General features: G+C 45.1%; 1 protein-coding gene across 1 annotated transcript in view; it reads left to right on the forward strand.

Annotated features, from left to right (window-relative positions):
* dennd6aa (DENN/MADD domain containing 6Aa) overlaps positions 1 to 22306 on the forward strand; it is a 40727-nt gene extending 18421 nt beyond the window's left edge. The window contains exons 11-18 of the mRNA XM_042324962.1: positions 3092 to 3187; positions 6028 to 6188; positions 7166 to 7230; positions 10059 to 10148; positions 16420 to 16583; positions 17954 to 18056; positions 20197 to 20271; positions 21672 to 22306. Of these exons, the coding sequence (XP_042180896.1) occupies positions 3092 to 3187; positions 6028 to 6188; positions 7166 to 7230; positions 10059 to 10148; positions 16420 to 16583; positions 17954 to 18056; positions 20197 to 20271; positions 21672 to 21803 (886 nt within the window). The 3' untranslated portion in view covers positions 21804 to 22306. The remainder of the gene's footprint in view (positions 1 to 3091; positions 3188 to 6027; positions 6189 to 7165; positions 7231 to 10058; positions 10149 to 16419; positions 16584 to 17953; positions 18057 to 20196; positions 20272 to 21671) is intronic.
* The last annotated feature ends 2999 nt before the right edge of the window (positions 22307 to 25305 follow it).

The raw sequence follows: 25305 nt of genomic DNA on the forward strand, positions 1-25305 counted from the left end.
CTAACATTAGATAAAGGGTACCTGAGTGTACAAATAACTCCAAACCTAATATTAGATAAAGGGTACCTGAGTGTACAAATAACTCCAAACCTAATATTAGATAAAGGGTACCTGAGTGAACAAATAACTCCAAACCTAACATTAGATAAAGGGTACCTGAGTGAACAAATAACTCCAAATCTGGACAATTATTTAATTAATTTAAAAAACAAAGTTATGCAACACAATAAGTATTTCCCCTTATACTCACTAACTGGTTGTGCCACCTTTAGCTGCAATGACTCCAACCAAACACTTCCTGTAGTTGATGATCAGTTTCTCACATCGCTGTGGAGGAAGTTTGGTCCACTCTTCCATGCAGAACTGCTGTCACTCAGCGACATCTGTGTGGTTTTTGAGCACGAGCTGCTCAGTTCATGTCCTGCAACAACATCTCAATTGGGTTTAGGTCTGGACTTTGACGAGGCCATTCCAAGACATTAAATTAGTTGCTTTTCAGCCATTCTGATGGAGACTTGATTTTGTGTTTTGGATCATTGTCTCGCTGCGTGACCCAGCTGGGCTTCAGCTCACAGACGGGGACGGCCTGTCATTCTCCTGTAGAATTCTCTGATACAGAACCGAATTCACGGTTCCTTCAAGCAATGCAAGTCGTCCAGGTCCCGAGGCAGAAAAGCATCCTCAAACCATCACACTACCGCCACCACCACCATGCTTCACCGTTGGTATGAGGTTCTTACCGTGGAATGCGGTGTTTGGTTTTCTCCAGACATAATGGGACACGCCTCGTCCAAAAAGTTCCACTTTTGACTCCTCTGTCCATAAAACATTCTTCCAGGAGTCTTGACGATCATCCGGGTACTTTTTGCAAATTTCAGTTGACTTTTTGTGAATGAAAAAGGGATAATTCTGAATGCTAATGTCAAGCCATCCGTCTGTGAGCTGAAACTGAAGCCCATAGACACTGATCTAGAACACACAAGTCTCCATCAGAATGGCTGAAAAGCAACTCATTTAATGTCTTGGAATGGCCTAGTCAAAGTCCAGACCTAAACCCGATTGGAGATGTTGTGAGAGGCAATGTGTGTTGCATAACTTTGTTTATTAAATAAATGTTAATGTTATTTGTTCACTCAGCTATCTAATATAAGGTTTTGTTTGAAGACAATAATAAAAAATATATATGGAAAAATAGAGAATATCAAAAAGGGGAAATTACTTTTTCACAGCAGTCTGCACCAGTAGCAGTCTGCACCAGTAGCTACCAGCAGTCTGCACCAGTAGCTACCAGCAGTCTGCACCAGTAGCTACCAGCAGTCTGCACCAGTAGCTACCAGCAGTCTGCACCAGTAGCTACCAGCAGTCTGCACCAGTAGCTACCAGCAGTCTGCACCAGTAGCAGTCTGCACCAGTAGCAGTCTGCACCAGTAGCAGTCTGCACCAGTAGCAGTCTGCACCAGTAGCAGTCTGCACCAGTAGCAGTCTGCACCAGTAGCAGTCTGCACCAGTAGCAGTCTGCACCAGTAGCAGTCTGCACCAGTAGCAGTCTGCACCAGTAGCAGTCTGCACCAGTAGCTACCAGCAGTCTGCACCAGTAGCTACCAGCAGTCTGCACCAGTAGCTACCAGCAGTCTGCACCAGTAGCTACCAGCAGTCTGCACCAGTAGCAGTCTGCACCAGTAGCAGTCTGTAGCAGTCTGCACCAGTAGCAGTCTGCACCAGTAGCAGTCTGCACCAGTAGCAGTCTGCACCAGTAGCAGTCTGCACCAGTAGCAGTCTGCACCAGTAGCAGTCTGCACCAGTAGCAGTCTGCACCAGTAGCTACCAGCAGTCTGCACCAGTAGCTACCAGCAGTCTGCACCAGTAGCTACCAGCAGTCTGCACCAGTAGCAACCAGCAGTCTGCACCAGTAGCTACCAGCAGTCTGCACCAGTAGCTACCAGCAGTCTGCACCAGTAGCAGTCTGCACCAGTAGCTACCAGCAGTCTGCACCAGTAGCTGTCTGTACCAGTAGCTACCAGCAGTCTGCACCAGTAGCTGTCTGTACCAGTAGCAGTCTGCACCAGTAGCAGTCTGCACCAGTAGCTACCAGCAGTCTGCACCAGTAGCTACCAGCAGTCTGCACCAGTAGCTACCAGCAGTCTGCACCAGTAGCTACCAGCAGTCTGCACCAGTAGCAGTCTGCACCAGTAGCAGTCTGCACCAGTAGCAGTCTGTAGCAGTCTGCACCAGTAGCAGTCTGCACCAGTAGCAGTCTGCACCAGTAGCAGTCTGCACCAGTAGCAGTCTGCACCAGTAGCAGTCTGCACCAGTAGCAGTCTGCACCAGTAGCTACCAGCAGTCTGCACCAGTAGCTACCAGCAGTCTGCACCAGTAGCTACCAGCAGTCTGCACCAGTAGCTACCAGCAGTCTGCACCAGTAGCAACCAGCAGTCTGCACCAGTAGCTACCAGCAGTCTGCACCTGCACCAGTAGCTACCAGCAGTCTGCACCAGTAGCAGTCTGCACCAGTAGCTACCAGCAGTCTGCACCAGTAGCTGTCTGTACCAGTAGCTACCAGCAGTCTGCACCAGTAGCTGTCTGTACCAGTAGCTACCTGCTGTCTGTACCAGTAGCTACCTGCAGTCTGCACCAGTAGCTACCTGCAGTCTGCACCAGTAGCTACCTGCAGTCTGCACCAGTAGCTACCTGCAGTCTGCACCAGTAGCTACCTGCAGTCTGCACCAGTAGCCACCTGCAGTCTGCACCAGTAGCCACCTGCAGTCTGCACCAGTAGCCACCTGCAGTCTGCACCAGTAGCCACCAGCAGTCTGCACCAGTAGCCACCAGCAGTCTGCACCAGTAGCCACCAGCAGTCTGCACAAGTAGCTGTCTGCACCAGTAGCCACCTGCAGTCTGCAACAGTAGCTACCAGCAGACTGCACCAGTAGCTACCAGCAGCTACCAGTAGCTACCAGCAGTCTGCACCAGTAGCTGTCTGCACGCAGGATAATAGACACAACACAACCCCTTAAGATGATCTGTGTGTCTGGAGTTCAATCACTAATTAATGTGTGTGTGTGTGTGTGTGTGTGTGTGTGTGTGTGTGCAGCTGCATCTCTCCACTGCGCTACTGCAGTGACTTCAGACCGTACTTCACCATCCACGACAACGAGTTTAAAGAGTATACCACCAGAACACAGGCTCCGTGAGTAACACTATAGTATAGTAGGACACCACCAGAACACAGGCTCCGTGAGTAACACTATAGTATAGTATGACACCACCAGAACACAGGCCTCCTGAGTAACACTATAGTATAGTAGGACACCACCAGAACACAGGCCTCCTGAGTAACACTATAGTATAGTATGACACCACCAGAACACAGGCCTCCTGAGTAACACTATAGTATAGTAGGACACCACCAGAACACAGGCCTCCTGAGTAACACTATAGTATAGTAGGACACCACCAGAACACAGGCCTCTGAGTAACACTATAGTATAGTAGGACACCACCAGAACACAGGCCTCCTGAGTAACACTATAGTATAGTAGGACACCACCAGAACACAGGCCTCCTGAGTAACACTATAGTATAGTAGGACACCACCAGAACACAGGCCTCCTGAGTAACACTATAGTATAGTATGACACCACCAGAACACAGGCCTCCTGAGTAACACTGTAGTATAGTAGGACACCACCAGAACACAGGCCTCCTGAGTAACACTATAGTATAGTAGGACACCACCAGAACACAGGCCTCCTGAGTAACACTATAGTATAGTAGGACACCACCAGAACACAGGCCTCCTGAGTAACACTATAGTATAGTAGGACACCACCAGAACACAGGCCTCCTGAGTAACACTATAGTATAGTAGGACACCACCAGAACACAGGCCTCCTGAGTAACACTATAGTATAGTAGGACACCACCAGAACACAGGCTTCCTGAGTAACACTATAGTATAGTAGGACACCACCAGAACACAGGCCTCCTGAGTAACACTATAGTATAGTAGGACACCACCAGAACACAGGCCTCCTGAGTAACACTATAGTATAGTAGGACACCACCAGAACACAGGCTTCCTGAGTAACACTATAGTATAGTAGGACACCACCAGAACACAGGCCTCCTGAGTAACACTATAGTATAGTAGGACACCACCAGAACACAGGCCTCCTGAGTAACACTATAGTATAGTAGGACACCACCAGAACACAGGCCTCCTGAGTAACACTATAGTATAGTAGGACACCACCAGAACACAGGCTTCCTGAGTAACACTATAGTATAGTAGGACACCACCAGAACACAGGCCCCGTGAGTAACGGGCACAACTGAAAACACCTTATACTCTGAGGTGTATACTACAAAGCAGAAACAACTGGATTTGCTTATTGATTAAAAAAAAGCTACACTTAGATATGTTTGTTTGTTGAATCAATTAGAGCATATTTCAAGCTGATTTCAAGCTGATCTTCAAAAAAATATATAAACTCAGCAAAAAAAGAAACATCCTCACTGTCAACTGCGTTGATTTTCAGCAAACTGAACATGTGTAAATATTTGTATGAACATAAGATTCAACAACTGAGACATAAACTGAACAAGTTCCACAGACATGTGACTAACAGAAATGGAAAAATGTGTCCCTGAACAAAGGGGGAGGCAAAATCAAAAGTAAGTCAGTATCTGGTGTGGCCACCAGCTGCATTAAGTACTGCAGTGCATCTCCTCCTCATGGACTGCACCAGATTGACCAGTTCTTGCTGTGAGATGTTACCCCACTCTTCCACCAAGGCACCTGCAAGTTCCTGGACATTTCTGGGGGGAATGGCCCTAGCCCTCACCCTCCGATCCAACAGGTCCCAGACATTTCTGGGGGGGATGGCCCTAGCCCTCACCCTCCAATCCAACAGGTCCCAGACATTTCTGGGGGGAATGGCCCTAGCCCTCACCCTCCGATCCAACAGGTCCCAGACGTGCTCAATGAGATCCGGGCTCTTCGTTGACCATGGCAGAACACTGACATTCCTGTCTTGCAGGAAATCACGCACAGAACGAGCAGTATGGTTGGTGGCATTGTCATGCTGGAGGATCATGTCAGGATGAGTCTGCAGGAAGGGTACCACATGAGGGAGGAGGATGTCTTCCCTATAACGCACAGCATTGAGATTGCCTGCAATGACAACAAGCTCAGTCCGATGATGCTGTGACACACCGCCCCAGACCATGACAGAACCTCCACCTCCAAATCGATCCCGCTCCAGAGTACAGGCCTCGGTGTAACGCTCATTCCTTCAACGATAAACGCAAATCCGACCATCACCCCTGGTGAGACAAAACCGCAATTCGTCATTGAAAAGCACCTTTTGCCAGTCCTGTCTGGTCCAGCGATGGTGGGTTTGTGCCCATAGGCAACGTTGTTGTCGTCTGGTGAATATCTGCCTTAGAACAGTACTACAAGCCCTCAGTCCAGCCTCTCTCAGCCTATTGCGGACAGTCTGAGCACTGATGGAGGGATTGTGCGTTCCTGGTGTAACTCGTGCAGTTGTTGCCATCCTGTACCTGTCCTGCGGGTGTGATGTTTGGATGTTCGGAAGCTGTTAGTGTCATACCGACCATTCCACAGGTGCATGTTCAGTAATTGTTTGTGGTTCATTGACCAAGCATGGGAAACAGTGTTTAAACCCTTTACAATGAAGATCTGTGAAGTTATTTGGATTTTTACAAATTCTTTGAGAGCTGGTGTCCTGAAACTGACTTTTTTTTTTTGTTGCTGAGTTGATATATTTCCAAGTATTTAGGTAAGTTGGCTAGCTAACTCCTTGATCCTGCATTGTAGTATACAGCCCTGGAATACCAATCTCTTCTTACATCACATTTGATTTGTCTAGCTATGTTGTATGGACATGCTAGCTATGAGTTTTTAGGGAGCAAATGGAACACAGAAGCCAGTCAGACATGCTTTTGTTGACAAGTAGAGCTACTATGATTTATTAACACGTGTCTGTCTTTGTGCCTGTCTCTCAGGCCATCTGTGATTCTTGGCGTGACCAATCCGTTCTTTGCGAAGACCCTCCAACACTGGCCTCACATCATCCGTATTGGAGACATGAAGCAGGCTGGAGAGACTGTCAAGCAGATGAAGGTCAAGAAGCTGAAGAACCTGAAGACCCTGGACTCTAAACCAGGTGATTGAGCGGAGGCTTTACTCTCACATCAATAGGGTCGCAAAATTCCCTGTTTCAAAGAGTAAAAAAAATGTAATCCTGGTTGAAGAATTCCAGGATGGATGATTCCAAAAATGCCTGTTTCTGGGATTTCTGAAAAATCTTCGTATTTTGTGAAAGTTTCTGGAGTTTTACAACCCTACACATGACTGGAATGGATGGCTGCTGGTGTTTTAATATCCACATTCCCCCTTCACCAATGGAGGTTCCTCAGAGGAGAAAGGGGAGGATCCACTTACTCTTTTTACAAAATTCACTGAGTAAAATATTAAAGTTATCCTTTATATATATGTATGTAACATTCTCACATCACAATAATTTAGTAACACACTGTTTTGCAATTAAGGTATATAGTAGCCTCAACAGCACTCTGTGGGGTAGCACCATGGTGTAGCCGGAGGACAGCTAGCTTCCGTCCTCCTCTGGGTACATTGACTTCAATACAAAACCTAGGAGACTCTTGGTTCTCATTTCATTGATTTCTGTTGAAAAGTGTTTCTTAAAACGGAAGGAAACAGGGATAAACCTAGCTGAATTTGTCCAATAGAAACGCTTGTTTGGACTAATGATTACACCGTAGATCAAGAGTGTAAAGCGGTATTGTCCGTCACCTTGATTACGCCAACTTGTGTCTCGACTTGTGCACCGCACCGACACTTTACACTTTAATCCGTATGCTATGTTGTAGCAACCTTATGAGTATAGGAAACATTTTAGTAGCCTTAACATGTCGATGTTACATTGAACTGGGTGAACGGAATATGAATTACAGTCATCCAATATGCTGTTATAGAAATAAGGCCATGCTCTTAGAAAAATAACTGTCTTCCCTAATATTAAACGTCCAGGACCCACAATGCCCTTCACTGTGTCACTAGTGTTTTCATATCCACATTGTGTCTTCACTGTGTGAAACTACTTTGTGTGTTCCATTGCAGGTGTCTACAGCGCGTACAAGCCCTTCCTCAACAAAGATGAGGATATCATTAAACAACTTCAGAAGGTAAGCGGGGAAACTAGGGAACTACAGAAAGTAATGGGGGGGAACTAGGGAACTACAGAAAGTAATGGGGGGAACTAGGGAACTACAGAAAGGTAATGGGGGGGAAACTATGGGGGGAACTACAGAAAGTAATGGGGGGGGAACTAGGGAACTACAGAAAGTAATGGGGGGAACTAGGGAACTACAGAAAGTAATGGGGGGGGGGGAACTAGGGAACTACAGAAAGTAATGGGGGGGGGGGAACTATGGGGGAACTACAGAAAGTAATGGGGGGAACTAGGGAACTACAGAAAGTAATGGGGGGAACTAGGGAACTACAGAAAGTAATGGGGGAACTATGGGGGGGAACTACAGAAAGTAATGGGGGGAACTAGGGAACTACAGAAAGTAATGGGGGAACTAGGGAACTACAGAAAGTAATGGGGGAACTAGGGAACTACAGAAAGTAATGGGGGGAACTAGGGAACTACAGAAAGTAATGGGGGAACTAGGGAACTACAGAAAGTAATGGGGGGAACTAGGGAACTACAGAAAGTAATGGGGGAACTAGGGAACTACAGAAAGTAATGGGGGAACTAGGGAACTACAGGGGGGAACTAGGGAACTACAGAAAGTAATGGGGGGGGAACTAGGAAAGTAATGGGGGGGGGGGGAACTAGGAAAGTAATGGGGGGGGGGGGAAACGTAATGGGGGGGGGGGGGGAACTGGGAAACGTAATGGGGGGAACTACAGAAAGTAATGGGGGGAACTAGGGAAACAGAAAGTAATGGGGGGGGGGAACTAGGGAACTACAGAAGGTAATGGGGGGAACTAAAGTAATGGGGGGGGAACTAATGGGGGGGAACTACAGAAGGTAATGGGGGGGGGAACTACAGAAGGTAATGGGGGGGAACTACAGAAGGTAATGGGGGGAACTACAGAAGGTAATGGGGGGGGGGAACTACAGAAGGTAATGGGGGGGGAACTACAGAAGGTAATGGGGGGAACTACAGAAGGTAATGGGGGGGGAACTACAGAAGGTAATGGGGGAACTACAGAAGGTAATGGGGGGGGGGAACTACAGAAGGTAATGGGGGGGGAACTACAGAAGGTAATGGGGGGAACTAATGGGGGAACTACAGAAGGTAATGGGGGGGGAACTACAGAAGGTAATGGGGGGAACTAGGGAACTACAGAAGGTAATGGGGGGGGGGAACTACAGAAGGTAATGGGGGAACTAGGGAACTACAGAAGGTAATGGGGGGGGAACTACAGAAGGTAATGTGAACTAGGGAACTACAGAAGGTAATGGGGGGAACTACAGAAGGTAATGGGGGAACTGGGGAACTACAGAAAGTAATGGGGGAACTACAGGGGAACTACAGAAAGTAATAGGGAACTACAGAAAGGGGGGGAACTAGGGAACTACAGAAAAATGGGGGGTAATGGGGGAACTACAGAAAGTAATGGGGGAACTGGGGGAACTACAGAAAGTAATGGGGGGGGGGGAACTACAGAAAGTAATGGGGGGGGGAACTACAGAAAGTAATGGGGGGGGGAACTACAGAAAGTAATGGGGGAACTAGGAACAGAAAGTAATGGGGGGGGAACTACAGAAGGTAATGGGGGGGGGAAACTAATGGGGGGAACTATAGAAGGTAATGGGGGGAACTAGGGAACTACAGAAGGTAATGGGGGGAACTAGGGAACTACAGAAAGTAATGGTGGGGAACTAGGGAACTACAGAAAGTAATGGGGGAACTAGGGAACTACAGAAAGTAATGGGGGGGGAACTGCAGAAGGTAATGGGGGGGAACTACAGAAGGTAATGGGGGGAACTACAGAAGGTAATGGGGAACTAGGGAACTACAGAAAGTAAGGGGGGGGGAAACAGAAAGTAATGGGGGAACTACAGAAAGTAATGGGGGGGGGGGAACTACAGAAAGTAATGGGGGGGGGAACTACAGAAAGTAATGGGGGGGGGGAACTACAGAAAGTAATGGGGGGAAAGTAATGGGGGAACTACAGAAAGTAATGGGGGGGGAACTACAGAAAGTAATGGGGGGGGGGAACTACAGAAAGTAATGGGGGAAAGGGAACTAGAAAGTAATGGGGGAACTACAGAAAGTAATGGGGGGGGGAACTACAGAAAGTAATGGGGGGGAACTACAGAAAGTAATGGGGGAACTACAGAAAGTAATGGGGGAACAGAAAGTAATGGGGAACTACAGAAAGTAATGGGGGGGGAACTATGGGGGAACTACAGAAAGTAATGGGGGAACTAGGGAACTACAGAAGGTAATGGGGGGGGAACTAGGGAACTACAGAAGGTAGGGAACTACAGAAAGTAGGAACTAGGGAACTACAGAAGTAATGGGGGAACTAGGGAACTACAGAAAGTAATGGGGGGGGGGGGAACTAGGGAACTACAGAAAGTAATGGGGGGGGGGAACTGCAGAAGGTAATGGGGGGGGGGGAACTACAGAAAGTAATGGGGGAACTGCAGAAGGTAATGGGGGAACTAGGGAACTGCAGAAGGTAATGGGGGGAAGGGGAACTGCAGAAAGTAATGGGGGAACTAGGGAACTACAGAAAGTAATGGGGGGGGAACTAGGGAACTGCAGAAGGTAATGGGGGAACTAGGGAACTGCAGGGGGGAACTAGGGAACTGCAGAAGGTAATGGGGGGACTAGGGAACTGCAGAAGGTAATCGGGAAACTGCAGAAGGTAATGGGGGAACTAGGGAACTACAGAAGGTAATAGGGGGTGCGTTTTGGCAATAGCTAGACATATGGGACTGACTATCCCTGCTGTGTAAACTGATGTTCGTATTGTGTCCTCCCCTCAGGGTGTCCAACAGAAACGTCCCTCGGCGGCACAGAATGCCATCCTACGACGGTACTTCCTGGAGCTGACGCAGAGCTTCATCATTCCACTGGTGAGAACCTTAGAACCTGGGAACCTTAGAATTTTAATAACATTACAATACATTCAGATTTCACCACACACTGTGTCCTCAGGCCCCTATTCACCCACTACCACATATCTACAACACAAAATCCATGTGTGTGTGCCTATGTTTGTGTTGTTTAACAGTCCCCGCTGTTCCATGAGGTGTATTTAAAAAATGTAATCTGATTCTATTGCTTAAATCCGTTACCTGATGTGGAGTAGAGTTCCATGTAGTCATGGCTCTATGTAGTACTGTGTGTTCTATACTTGGGGAGTCTGAAGAGACCTCTGGTGGCATGTCTTGTGGGGTATGGATGGGTGTCTGAGCTGTGTGCCAGTAGTTCAAACAGACAGCTCAGTGCATTCAACACCTCTCATAAATACAAGTTGTGATAAAGTCAATCTCTCCTCCACTTTGAGCCAGGAGAGATTGACATGCATATTATTCACGTTAGCTCTCTGTGTACATCCAAGGGCCAGCCATGCTGCCCCTTTCTGAGCCTTGGTCCCTTTTTGTGGTACCTGACAACACGACTGAACAGTAGTCCAGGTGTGATAAAACTAGGACCTGTAGGACCTGCCTTGTTGATACTGCTGTTAAGAAGGCAGAGCAGCGCTTTATTATGGACAGACTTCTCCCCATTTTAGCTACTGTTGTATCAATATGTTTTGACCATGACAGTTTATAATCCAGGGTTACTTTAGTCACCTTGCTCAATTTCCACATTATTTATTACCAGATTTAATTAAGGTTTGTGAATGATTTGTCCCAAATACAATGCTTTTAATTTTTATAAATATTTAGGTCTAACTTATTCCTTGCCACCCACTCTGAAACTAAATGCAGCTCTTTAAGTGTTGCAGTAATTTCAGTCGCTGTAGTAGCTGACATGTATAGTGTTGAGTCATCAGCATACATAGACACACTGGCTTTACTCAGAGCCAGTGGCATGTCGTTAGTAAAGATTTTTATAAGTATAGGGCCTAGACAGCTGCCCTGGGGAATTCCTGTTTCTACCTGGATTTTGTTGGAGAGGCATCCATTAAAGAACACCCTCTGTGTTCTGTTAGACAGGTCACTCTTTATCCACAATATAGCAGGGGGTGTAAAGCCACAACACATATGTTTTTCCAGCAACAGAATATGATCGATAATGTCAAAAGCCGCACCGAAACAAGACAATTTTTTTCATCAATTTCTCTCAGCCAAATTAAATGTTATTTGTCACATGCGCTGAATACAACACGTGTAGACCTTACAGTTAAATGCCATTAACCAACAATGCAGTTTTAAGAAGAAAAATAAATAAATAATAAAGTACGAGATAAGAACAACAAATAATTAAAGAGCAGCAGTAAATGACAATAGCGGGGCTCTATACAGGGGGTACCGGTACAATGTGCAGGGGCACCGGTGTCGAGGTAATATGTACATCGAGGTAGAGTTATTAAAGTGACTATGCATAGATAATAACAGAGAGTAGCAGCAGTGAAGAAGAGGGGGGGGGCAATGCAAATACTCTGGGTAGCCATTTGATTAGCTGTACAGGAGTCTCATCAGTAATTTGTTTAAGTGCTGTGCTTATTGAATGTCCTTCCCTATAGGCGTGCTGAACGTCTGTCAATTTGTTTACTGTAAAATAGCATTGTATCTTGTCAAACACCATTTTTTTCCCCCTAAAAGTTTACCAAAGGTTGGTAACGGGCTGATTGGTCGGCTATTTGATTGGTTAGCTATTTGTAAAGGGGACATTACTATTCTTAGGTAGTGGAATGACTTTTGCTTCCCTCCAGGCCTGAGGGGGCACACTTCCTAGTAGGATGAAATTGAAGATGTGGCAATATCGTTCGCTATTATCCTCAGTAATTTTCCATCCAAGTTGTCAGACCCCAGTGGCTTGTCATTGTTGATAGACAACAATACTTTTTTTTCACTTCTTCCACACTCACTTTACGGATTTCAAAATTACAATGCTTGTCTTTCATAATCTGGTCAGATATACTTGGATATGTAGTGTAAGCATTTGTTGCTGGCATGTCATGTCCAAGTTTGCTAATCTTGCCAATAAAAAAATCATTAAAGTAGTTGGCAATATCAGTGGTTTTTGTGATGAATGAACCATCTGATTCAATGAATGATGGAGCTGAGTTTCATCATTTCATTGAAGGTGCTACAAAGCTTTTTACAATCATTCTTTGTCATTTGTCTTCGTTTCTTCTTAGTTAGTTATTTTTATTCAGTATTTGCAATACATTTGCCAATAGGTTGGGTTGCCAGACTTATTTGCATTTCTTTTGCCTCATCCTTCTCAACCATACCATGTTTAAATTCCTCGTCAATCCACAGGGATGTAACTGGTTTGACAGTCATTTTCTTAACGGGTTCATGTTTATTAGTAGCTGGAATAAGACATTTCATTGATGTGTCCAGTGCAGCGTCTGGTTGCTCCGCGGCAGGGTAGCCTAGTGGTTAGAGCGTTGGACTAGTAACCGAAAGGTTTCAAGTTCGAATCCCCGAGCTGACAAGGTACAAATCTGTCGTTCTGCCCCTGAACAGGCAGTTAACCCACTGTTCCTAGGCCGTCATTGAAAATAAGAATTTGTTCTTAACTGACTTGCCTAGTTAAATAAAGGTAAAAAAATAAATAAATTACACACCACGGACCAGCAGCGTCTGGTTGCTCCTCATTACACACCACAGACCAGCAGCGTCTGGTTGCTCCTCATTACACACCACAGACCAGCAGCGTCTGGTTGCTCCTCATTACACACCACAGACCAGCAGCGTCTGGTTGCTCCTCATTACACACCACAGACCAGCAGCGTCTGGTTGCTCCTCATTACACACCACAGACCAGCAGCGTCTGGTTGCTCCTCATTACACACCACAGACCAGCAGCGTCTGGTTGCTCCTCATTACACACCACAGACCAGCAGCGTCTGGTTGCTCCTCATTACACACCACAGACCAGCAGCGTCTGGTTGCTCCTCATTACACACCACAGACCAGCAGCGTCTGGTTGCTCCTCATTACACACCACAGACCAGCAGCGTCTGGTTGCTCCTCATTACACACCACAGACCAGCAACTATTCTTTCATCAACAACACAGAATCCACACAACTTATTGTATGACCTCTTATACACTATATTATGCCCAGCCTGACCTCTTATACACTATACAGACCCAGCCTGACCTCTTATACACTATATTAGGCCCAGCCTGACCTCTTATACACTATATTAGGCCCAGCCTGACCTCTTATACACTATACAGCCCAGCCAGCCTCTTATACACTATATTAGGCCCAGCCTCCTCTGATACACTATACAGGCCCAGCCAGCTCTGTAGGCCCAGCCTGCTATATTATTAGGCCCAGCCTGACCTCTTATACACTATACAGCCCAGCCTGACCTCTTATACACTATATTAGGCCCAGCCTGTCCTCTTATACACTATATTAGGCCCAGCCTGACCTCTTATACACTATATTAGGCCCAGCCTGACCTCTTATACACTATATTAGGCCCAGCCTGACCTCTGATACACTATATTAGGCCCAGCCTGTCCTCTGATACACTATATTAGGCCCAGCCTGACCTCTGATACACTATATTATGCCTAGCCTGTCCTCTTATACACTATATTATGCCCAGCCTGTCCTCTTGTACACTATATTATGCCTAGCCTGTCCTCTTATACACTATATTAGGCCCAGCCTGTCCTCTTATACACTATATTAGGCCCAGCCTGTCCTCTTATACACTATATTAGGCCCAGCCTGTCCTCTTATACACTATATTAGGCCCAGCCTGTCCTCTTATACACTATATTAGGCCCAGCCTGTCCTCTTATACACTATATTAGGCCCAGCCTGTCCTCTTATACACTATATTAGGCCCAGCCTTTGGAACTGTGGTTTTCCTAGATTTGGCTTCTATATTGTGATCACTACATCCGATGGATCTGGATACTGCTTTACAGCACATTTCTGCAGCATTAGTAAAGATGTGATCAATGCATGTTGATGATTTAATTCCTGTTCTGTTTGTAACTACCCTGGTAGGTTGACTGATAACCTGAACCAGGTTACTGGCACTGGTTACAGATTCAAGATCAGATCTGCCACTGTTGTCATCAGCAAACTTAATGATGGTGTTGGAAACATGCATGGCCAGGCAGTACAGGAGGGGCCAGGGAGTACTTGAGTGCCACGGGTCTGTAGTCATTTAGGCAGGTTGCCTTAGTGCTCTTGGTCACAGGGACTATGGTGGTCTGCTTGAAGCGTGTTGGTATTATAGACTCAATCAGGGACATTTTGAAAATGTCAGGGAAGACACCTGCCAGTTGGTCAGAACATGCCCGGAGCACACATCCTGGTAATCTGTCTGGCCCAGCGGCCTTGTGAATGTTGACCTGTTTAAAGGTCTTACTCATGTCGGCTACAGAGAGCGAGATCAGTCGTCCGGAACAGCTGACGCTCTCATGCATGCCTCAGTGTTGCTTGCCTCGAAGCGAACATAGAAGTGATTTAGCTCGTCTTGTAGGCTCGTGTCACTGGGCAGCTCTCGGCTGTGGTTCCCTTTTGTTGTCTGTAATAGTTTGCAAGCCCTGCCACATCCGATGATCATCGGAGCCGGTACAGTACAATTGTTTGATGGTTCGTCGGAGGACATAGCAGAATTTCTTCTAAGCTTCCGGGTGAGTTCCAGAGATTAATGTTAGCTGTTACTAGCAAACTTGATTTCATGAACCTCGTCTCATAAGCTACATATGTTAAAGCGGGCTTATTTTGAGCACTTTTCTTCTGGGATACTTACTTGATTTACTTTGCTTTACTGGGAGGCTTAGCAGAAGTAGACATGCTCATGTTATTGATGTTATTGCAGGGTAAGCTGCACACAGTGGACTTCCTCCTAGGGCACACCACCTCAGTGCTAACAGTATCACTCTGGTTCATAGACACATGATTACTGCAGACAATAGCTGTGGGATCAGAGACATTCAGGGCAGTTAGAGGGACATACATTAGGTTACTTACATTGTCTACCAACGCTCCTGGTATAAACTGAGCTGGGCTTGGGTCATTGTCTTAACGCAGCCTTGTAATGCTGTGAAATGATTTGGGCGGATCCCATCCTCCTTATAAAACGTGTTTTTGTTTCCTAAAGGTGTTGACATCGTCGTCAAAAGTTACACCCATTGAGCTGCAGTAATCATATAGACAGTTGTGAAGAGAAAGAATCCTGCTAAAGTGTTCAATGCACAATTCAGAGAGGACACAGGACCAGATATGATAGGTATTTTATTAGTGTCTATCAGCTCTTTAAAAGAGCTGCCCTTCATAATGTTATTAAAACCCACATGGACTAGGATAGAATCAATGTCCTGGCGTAGTACATTCAGGAGCAGCTTAGTAATGTCATTAAAACCTACATGGACTAGGATAGAATCAATGTCCTGGCGTAGTACATTCAGGAGCAGCTTAGTAATGTCATTTACTCCAGCTTCATGATAGGACATTGTTTTTGCACCAGGAACAGTCACATTTCTTGATCACAGTTAAGATGTTGTTATATATATTCCATTTATAACTCCACTCACTACTAGTAGTTGTATAGTCTGTTAGTAACGCCACTCACTACTAGTAGTTGTATAGTCTGTTAGTAACTCCACTCACTACTAGTAGTTGTATAGTCTGTTAGTAACTCCACTCACTACTAGTAGTTGTATAGTCTGTTAGTAACTCCACTCACTACTAGTAGTTGTATAGTCTGTTTGTAACTCCACTCACTATTTGTCGTTGTATAGTCCGTTTGTGTTGTTGGTCTTGGTGAGCTTAATGTTCCAGTCAGTAGCTAGCTAACACACTGGCTGCTAGAGCCGTCATGACGAGGCTTGAGGGAAGCCCTACATTATGACGTGTTAGTGCGAACGTCACCACTAACTAGTGGGAACGCAGGCGGTGTTGTAAAGTCATCTTTGGACCTGTACTTTTCTTGAATGTAGTTTTGTTATTGACTAAAACAAGCAGGCAACCAAAAAAATAGCGCTTTGAAAAATGTGAAGTTTTTGCTGTCAGTCAATGGGATAACCTCGGTTAACCACAGGTTGTTTTCCCCACAGGTGGGCGGGCTGCGATGTTCTATCTAAAACCGAATATAGATCACTGTGCTGAGAACTTAAACAGTTGTTGTGTAGAAGGGCGTTATGAAAACTACACTAACACACAAGTCTTCCATTCCCCATCTCACAGGAGCGCTATGTGGCCAGTCTGATGCCTCTACAGAAGAACATCTCTCCTTGGAAGAGTCCTCCACAGCTGAGACCCTTCCTCCAGGAGGACTTTATGAAGACTCTGGAGAAGGCTGGTCCTCAGCTCACCTCACCACTCAAAGGAGACTGGATGGGACTCTACAGGTACTGACATCCACACAGCCTGGTTCCGCGTGTATTTCACCTTTTATTTAACCAGGCAGTCCTACTGAGAGGTCTGTGTTACAGACAAAAACACGCACATAAACTGACGCAGCCATAGGAAACAACCTCAGCCATAGGAAACAACCTCAGCCATAGGAAACAACCTCAGCCATAGGAAACAACCTCAGCCACAGGAAACAACCTCAGCCACAGGAAACAACCTCAGCCACAGGAAACAACCTCAGCCATCAGGAAACAACCTCAGCCACAGGAAACAACCTCAGCCACAGGAAACAACCTCAGCCACAGGAAACAACCTCAGCCACAGGAAACAACCTCAGCCACAGGAAACAACCTCAGCCACAGGAAACAACCGCAGCCACAGGAAACAACCGCAGCCACAGGAAACGGACGCAGCCACAGGAAACGGACAAGGGAGTTTCCGGTGTTGGCTATCCCAGAGACCGGGGCGACTTGACGACGAAGGAGTTTCCGGTGTTGGCTATCCCTGAGACCGAAGGAGTTTCTGTGTTGGCTATCCCTGAGACCGGGGCAACTTGACGAAGGCGTTTCTGTGTTGGCTATCCCTGAGACCGGGGCTTGACGACGAAGGAGTTTCTGTGTTGGCTATCCCTGAGACCGGGGAGACGAAGGAGTTTCTGTGTTGGCTATCCCTGAGACCGGGGCAACTTGACGACGAAGGAGTTTCTGTGTTGGCTATCCCTGAGACCGGGGCAACTTGACGACTGAGTTTCTGGTTTTGGCTATCCCTGAGACCGGGGCAACTTGACGACGAAGGAGTTTCCGGTGTTGGCGATCCCTGAGACCGGGGCAACTTGTACAGGACATCTAACAGTTAATGATGTTAGGTACAGGGGGAGTTTTGCTAAAATCGCTTTCCTTCTAAACGAAACGAGAGAGTAGTGCATTGATCCTTGACACTAAAGAGAGGGCCAGCCTACTTTCTAGTGTAGGTTCAGTACACATCACTGCATTCTATCTCCCGTAATAAAGCGTAGTGTGAAAAACTGTGTCCAATGACTTCAATACAGTGGCAGCTGCATTCATGTAGACTGCATTACCACAGTCCAAAGCTGAGATGACTGGATGATTCATTTTCTGCTCCTATAAGAGAAGCCCAATATTTTGTGTGTGTGTGTTCTTAATCTTAACTCAACATGCTTTTTTTTTTAGAGAGCTTTATTTATTTTCGGTCTGTTTACCAGGAAACACCAGTCTGTTATGATGTATTATAATGACAGTCTGTGTATTTCCTGTTTGCAGACTTTATGATTGTGACATGGTCTATGCATCCTAAAAGCTTGTTGGTGTGTTTTTGTTTAATCTTGGTGTGTCTATTTCCTATCCAGACAGTTCCTGAGGTGTCCAAACTTTGACGGCTGGTTCAGGAATCGCAGGAGAGAGATGATGAAGAAACTAGAGGCCCTTCACCTAGAGGCTGTCTGTGAGGAGGTGAGTAATGATGAATCTAGAGGCCCTTCACCTAGAGGCTGTCTGTGAGGAGGTGAGTAATGATGAATCTAGAGGCCCTTCACCTAGAGGCTGTCTGTGAGGAGGTGAGTAATGATGAAACTAGAGGCCCTTCACCTAGAGGCTGTCTGTGAGGTGTATTTATTATGGATACCCATTAGTTCCTGCCAAGGCAGTAGCTACTCTTCCTGGGGTTTATTATGGATCCCCATTAGTTCCTGCCAAGGCAGCAGCTACTCTTCCTGGGGTTTATTATGGATCCCCATTAGTTCCTAGCAAGGCAGTAGCTACTCTTCCTGGGGTTTATTATGGATCCCCATTAGTTCCTGCCAAGGCAGCAGCTACTCTTCCTGGGGTTTATTATGGATCCCCATTAGTTCCTGCCAAGGCAGCAGCTACTCTTCCTGGGGTTTATTATGGATCCTCATTAGTTCCTGCCAAGGAAGCAGCTACTCTTCCTGGGGTCCCGCTAAATTAAGGCAGTTACACATTTTAAAAACATTTACAATACGTTCACAATAGATTTCACTACATATATTGTGTGTGCCTTCAGGCCTCTACTACCACAAATCTACAACACAATCCATGTGTATCGTGTCTGTGCCTGTGTTTGTGTTGCTTCACAGTCCCTGCTGTTCTATAGGTTGTATTTATCTGTTTTTTAAAATTAGATTAAAAAACATAAATACAACCTATAGAAAAGCAGGGACTGTGAAGCAACACAAACTGCTAGTATGAGTTACCTGATGTGGAATAGAGTTCCATGTAGTCATGGCTCAATGTAGTACTGTGTGCCTACCCTGAAACTAACTGCAACTCTTTGTTGCTGTTATTTCAGTCGCTGTAGTAGCTGACGTGTAAAGTGTTGAGTCATCAGCATACATGGACACACTGAAAGCCAGTGGCATGTCGTTAGTAAAGATTTAAACAAGTAAGGGGCCTAGACAGCTTCCCTGGGGAATTCCTGATTCAACCTGGATTTTGTTGGAGAGGCTTCCATGTTCTGTTAGCCAGGTAACCCTTTATCCACAATATAGCAGAGGGTGTAAAGCCATAACACATTTTTCCTGCAACAGACTATGATCGATAATATCAAAAGCCACACTGAAATCTAACAAGACAACCCCCACTATCATTTTACTCTGAGCCAATCATCAGTCATTTGTGTAAGTGCTGTGCTTGTTGAATTTTCTTCCATGTAGGTAGTTATTAAAGTGACTATGCATTGATAATAACAGAGTAGCAGCAGCGAAGAAGAGGGGGTGGGGGGGGTGCAATGCAAATAGTCTGGGTAGCCATTTGATTAGCTGTTCAGGAGTCTCCTCAGTGATTTGTGTAAGTGCTGTGCTTGTTGAATTTTCTTCCCTTTAAGTGTGCTGAAAGTCTGTCAATTTCTTTACTGTAAAATAGCATTGCTTCTGGTCAAACACCTTTTTTCCCCCTAAAAGTTTACTAAAGGTTGGTAACAGCCTGATTGGTCAGCTATTCGAGCCAGTAAAGGGGGCTTTACTATTCTTAGGTAGTGGAATGACTTTACCTTCCCTCCAGGCCTGAGGGCACATACTTTTCAGTAGGATGAAATGTAAAATATGGCAAATATAAGTGGAAATATTATCCTCAGTAATTTTCCATCCAAGTTGTCAGACCCCGGGGGTTTGTCATTGTTGATGGACGACAATACTTTTTTCACCTCTTCCACACTGACTTTACGGAATTCAAAATTGCGATTCTTGTCTTTCATAATTTGGTCAGTTATACTTGGATGTGTAGTATCAGTGTTTCTTGCGGTCATGTCATGTCCAAGTTTGCTAATCTTGCCAATAAAAAAATCATTAAAGTAGTTGGCAATATCAGTGGGTTTTGTAATGAATGAGTCATCTGATTCAATGAATGATGGAGCTGAGTTTGCCTTTTTGCCCAAAATGTATTTAAGGTGCTCCAAAGATTTATACTACAATTCTTTTTATTATTTATCTTTGTTTCATAGTGTAGTTTCTTCTTTTATTCAGTTTAGTCACATGATTTCTCAATTTTGCAGTACGTTTGCCAATCCGTTGTACAGCCAGACCACATCATGCTCAAATATTGTATTCACCTCTCTCTCTTTCTATTCTTCATGTAGGATCTGCAGGTGCGTGTCCAGCAACACACTGAGGTGGAGACTGTGGACCTCGTTCTCAAACTCAAAGACAAACTGGTCAGTATGAGGTTGTTTCATTGTAACAGATTGACACGGCGTTCTCCAGAATGACGCGGCGTTCTGCTCATTAGTGATAGAACACATAACAGTAGGGTTCCTGTACACTACATGGCCAAAAGTATGTGGACAACTTCTCGTCAAACATCTCATTCCGTAGTCATGGGTATTAATGTGGAGTTTGTCCCCCCTTAGCTGCTATAACAGCCTCCACTCTTCTGGGAAGGCTTTCCACTAGATGTTGGAACATTGCTGCAGGGACCTGCTTCCATTCAGCAACAAGAGCATTAGTGAAGTCGGACACTGATGTTGGGCGATTAGGCCTGGCTCACAGTCGGCATTCCAATTCATCCCAAAGGTGCTCGATGGGGTTGAGGTTAGGGCTCTGTGCATGTCAGTCAAGTTCTTCCACAACGATCTCGACAACCCATTTCTGTATGGACCTCGGTTTGTGCACGGGGGCATTGTCATGCTGTAACAGGAAAGGGGCCTTCCCCAAACTGTTGCCACAAAGTTGGAAGTACAGAATAGTCTAGAATGTCATTGTATGCTGTAGCGTTAACATTTCGCTTCACTGGAACTAAGGGGCCCGAACCATGAAAAACAGACCCAGACCATTATTCCACCTCCACCAAACTTTACAGTTGTCACTATGCATTGGGGCAGGTAGCGTTCTGGCATCCGCCAAACCTAGATTATTCCGTCAGACTGCCAGATGGTGAAGTGTGATTCATCACTCCAGAGAACCTGTTTCCACTGCTCCAGAGTCCAATGGCGGCGAGCTTTACACCACTCCAGCCAACACTTGGCATTGAGCATGGTGATCTTAGGCTTGTGTGCGGCTGCTCGGCCATGGAAACCCATTTCATGAAACTCCCGACGAACAGCTCTTGTGCTGCTGTTGCTTCCAGAGGTAGTTTGGAACTCGGTAGTGAGTGTTGCACCAGAGGACAGACTTCAGCACTCGGCGGTCCAGTTCTGTGAGCTTGTGTGGCCTGCCACTTCGTTGCTGAGCCGTTGTTGCTCCTAGATGTTTCCACTTCACAATAACAGCACTTACAGTTAGTTGACCGGGGCAGCTCTAACAGGGCAGAAATTTAACGAACTGACTTGATGGAAAGGTGGCATCCTACGACAGTGCCAAGTTGAAAGTCACTGAGCTTTTCTGTAAAGCCATTCTACTGCCAATGTTTGTCTATGGAGATTACATGGCTGTGTACTCGATTTTATACACCTGTCAGCTGAAATAGCCGAATCCACTAATTTGAAGGGGTGTCCACCTACTTTTCGGCCACTTGTATGTTCAGTGTATGCTAAATTAACTTGATTTATGTTAGTTAACACAAAATATTTTAAATAACTTGAAAGTGCTGCTGACCTGTTCTTCCTGTATGCTCTAGACTCAGGCAGAGAGAGAGCAGCTTCCTCTGAGGCCGGGGACGTTGACTAAACTACAAGCCCACATCGACTCTGTCATCCTGTCTTTACCTGATGATCTACAGGGAATCCTGCACAAGCCCTCCACACCCTGACCTCTGACCCTGACTTCTGACCTCTGACCCCTGACCACTAATCATTGACCTATAACCCCTGGGGGAGGAGGAAGGGAGGCCCAAGGAAGGACTGCTCCAGTCTCATCATTGAACTGTGGATTTTTAAGACTTTTTTTTTTTTTTTTTAAGTGCACTTCAACCTTTAATATCTGTGTGACTGAGCCACCTCCAACCTCTCTCCACCTTCATGTGCAATGCTGGCATTGCCCCCCCAAAAAAATCCACTGATTATTATTGATTATGCAACCAGTCAGAAAGCCAATTAGTGGTTTATTCCTCAGAGATATAATGTCTGTGCTGTAGTGAATCATGTGTCTGTGACACATGTCCATAAAGGTTGGCAGATTTTCTAAAACAGTTTAATCTGTGTCCGGAAAACCGAACCTTTAGTCTAGACTTTTTTAAAACAGCCTTGTTTGGATTCTATGCTGCGCTGATAACTTAACACTGCAGTTACAATAAACTATAGACAGATTGTAATATACAGTTTAATTGTCAACAATACTCGTACGTTATGAAAGGTTGCTGTGCTGTTGTATAAATGTTGAAGACATGGCGACATGAAGAGCTGTATTGTATAGCGTCACTATACACTGAGTGGACAAAACATTAGGAACACCTTCCTGATGTTGAGTTGCAGCCCCTTTTGCCCTCAGAACAGCCTTAATTTGTCGGGGCGTGAACTCTGCAAGATGTCGAAAACGTTCCACAGGGATACTGGCCCATGTTGACTCCAATGCTTCCCACAGTTGTGTCAAGTTGGCTGAATGTCCTTTGGGTGGTGGACCATTCTTGATACACGTGTGGAAAAACCCAGCAGTGTTGCAGTTCTTGACACAAACCAAAGGCACTTAAATCTATCTTGTCCATTCACCTTCTGAATGACACACAATCCATGTCTCAATTGTCTCAAGGCTTAAAAATCCTTCTTTAACCAGGTCTCCTTCCCTTCATCTACATGGATTTTGAAATGGATTTAACAAGTGACATCAATAAGGGATCATATCTTTCACCTGGTCAGTCTGTGATGGAAATGTTTTGTCCACTCAGTGTATAGTGGTTGAGGAGGAGACATCGGGGTGGTCTTCATGAGGCACAAAACAGATCGAAACAAGAAGGAACCTAAAGCTAGTGCAATAACAAATGGTTTGCGTTTCAAAACGTTTTGTTACGTTGTGCTTTAATGAATAGCACCCTTGTTGGAGGTTGATCTGTGTGTGTGTGTGTGTGGGAATAGAATAGCAGAGTGCTGTTGCTATTTTAGACCAATAGGATCGAACTTGTATATAATTTGTACTCATTATTAGAAGAACGTAAGGAAAAAGACCTTCACTAAACCCTCGTCCTTATATTGCAGTACTACTTCTGCTCTAAATGTGTATTCTGCATAGGGAATAGGGTGCCATTTGGGATGCATTCATTCTACATGTTAAAAATGGGCAACCGGGTAACTGACGAAAACTAACTTGCTGACACATTGCCTTGTCATATTGATTTGGACCTGATTTGTGTGAGGTTTTACCACATTATTCATCTGTGTAGGCCCACTACAACCCCCTGTACCACATTATTCATCTGTGTAGGCCCACTACAACCCCCTGTACCACATTATTCATCTGTGTAGGCCCACCACATTATTCATCTGTGTAGGCCCACACACCCCCTGTACCACATTATTCATCTGTGTAGGCCCCCACATTATTATCAACCCCTGTACCACATTATTCATCTGTGTAGGCCCACTACAACCCCCTGTACCACATTATTCATCTGTGTAGGCCCACCACAACCCAAATGAACAGTCCTTGTACACCAGGGCTTTCTAGCGGCTAGCTAAACCAGAGATGGGGTTTCCTACCGGTCCACTGCCACTGTCTGGATTTCATTTGGCACCCAGCCACTGTCTCTGTCCTCAGTGTCATTGATTTGGTTCACACCAACTGTATTGTCCGAAACACATTTTGCTGATCATAATGGATGTTGATAGCCTGGGTACAGGTCTGTTTAGCTATCATTCCACTCCTTGTCTTTGGCATATGACACGGAGGAGTGGAATGTTGGCTAAACAGACTGGTCCCCAGGCTAGGATGTTGATACGGTTTTGCCTTCCAGACCCTAACTGTTTGTATTCATGCTGTTTTTATGCTTTGAGTAGAAGTTTTGTTTGGAGTGCATTCTGTGTATGGTGTGCTCAACCATCATATGTTAAGTGTAAAGATCATTCTTCCTCTGAACTGTTAAACATATCTACATGTATGCTGAACAACATTACTGCAGAGGAGGTTTTTCCAAACACAGATTTTGCTGTCAGACTTTGGACTACCTATGAGGTTTTTACGTCTTACATTTTGAAAACCAATATTTGATTTGTTGAGTATTTTGATGTTACAGAATACATTATTTTTCTTGATCAGCTTTTATCATAGGGTGTGCCTTAAGGGATGATGGTTAGGAAAAACAGAACCAAAGATGGACTGTTTTTAGGTTAAATATCGAACTGTGACTGTGTAGTAGGCTAATAATAACTTCTGATATCTACAGTAGTGGCTCACTCACTCAGTAACCTGTCATATTCTGATCTGCTTCAAACACCATGGAACACCATCATTCTGTTGGAGCCCATCAGAATTCCAGTGGAACTGTTGGAACCCATCAGAATTCCAGTGGAACTGTTGGAGCCCATCAGAATTCCAGTGGAACTGTTGGAGCCCATCAGAATTCCAGTGGAACTGTTGGAGCCCATCAGAATTCCAGTGGAACTGTTGGAGCCCATCAGAATTCCAGTGGAACTGTTGGAGCCCATCAGAATTCCAGTGGAACTGTTGGAGCCCATCAGAATTCCAGTGGAACTGTCTGTCCTCTGAGGGAATAGTTCAGTTAAATTAATATTGGTTGGTACACACCTGTGATGGGTTTCCATATTTTGAAAATACTTATTTTAACAAGATAATTTTGTATAAAGGGCTATTCTCATATTCCATTAATCTAAAAAGTGAAGTTTTGTACATATGTTGAAATACCCAGCCATCACCATTGATGATGATATTCATTATATTACAACCATTATTTTACTAAATATAGATATTACTGACATGGAATACTATACATTTGTAATATCTTCCAATGGGCTGGTTAGATGTTAAAGAACTAGAATAAGGATGATAACATAATATACTGCATCATATTGCTTTGGGGAACTCAGTATTTTTACATTTGCAATGTTTGATCGTTTTTTGTATTGAAGCCTTAATACAATAACTACTGAGGAACCACTATTGATGCCTTTTTAATAGAAGTTCTGAGGAACCACTAATGCTAACAGACAATGGCTTTCAGTGAGCGCAAGTATTTTAATGTGAATAAACGGGCCTCTAGGATCTCACTAATAAATGGTTCTGTATTTTCTTTTTTTATCCCAGTTTGTTTTAATAGGGAGCATTGTAAAATACATACAGTATAAACACACACACTTATCTTCACA

This window comes from Oncorhynchus tshawytscha, linkage group LG07, assembly GCF_018296145.1.
Source record: "Oncorhynchus tshawytscha isolate Ot180627B linkage group LG07, Otsh_v2.0, whole genome shotgun sequence".
NCBI lineage: Eukaryota > Metazoa > Chordata > Actinopteri > Salmoniformes > Salmonidae > Oncorhynchus > Oncorhynchus tshawytscha.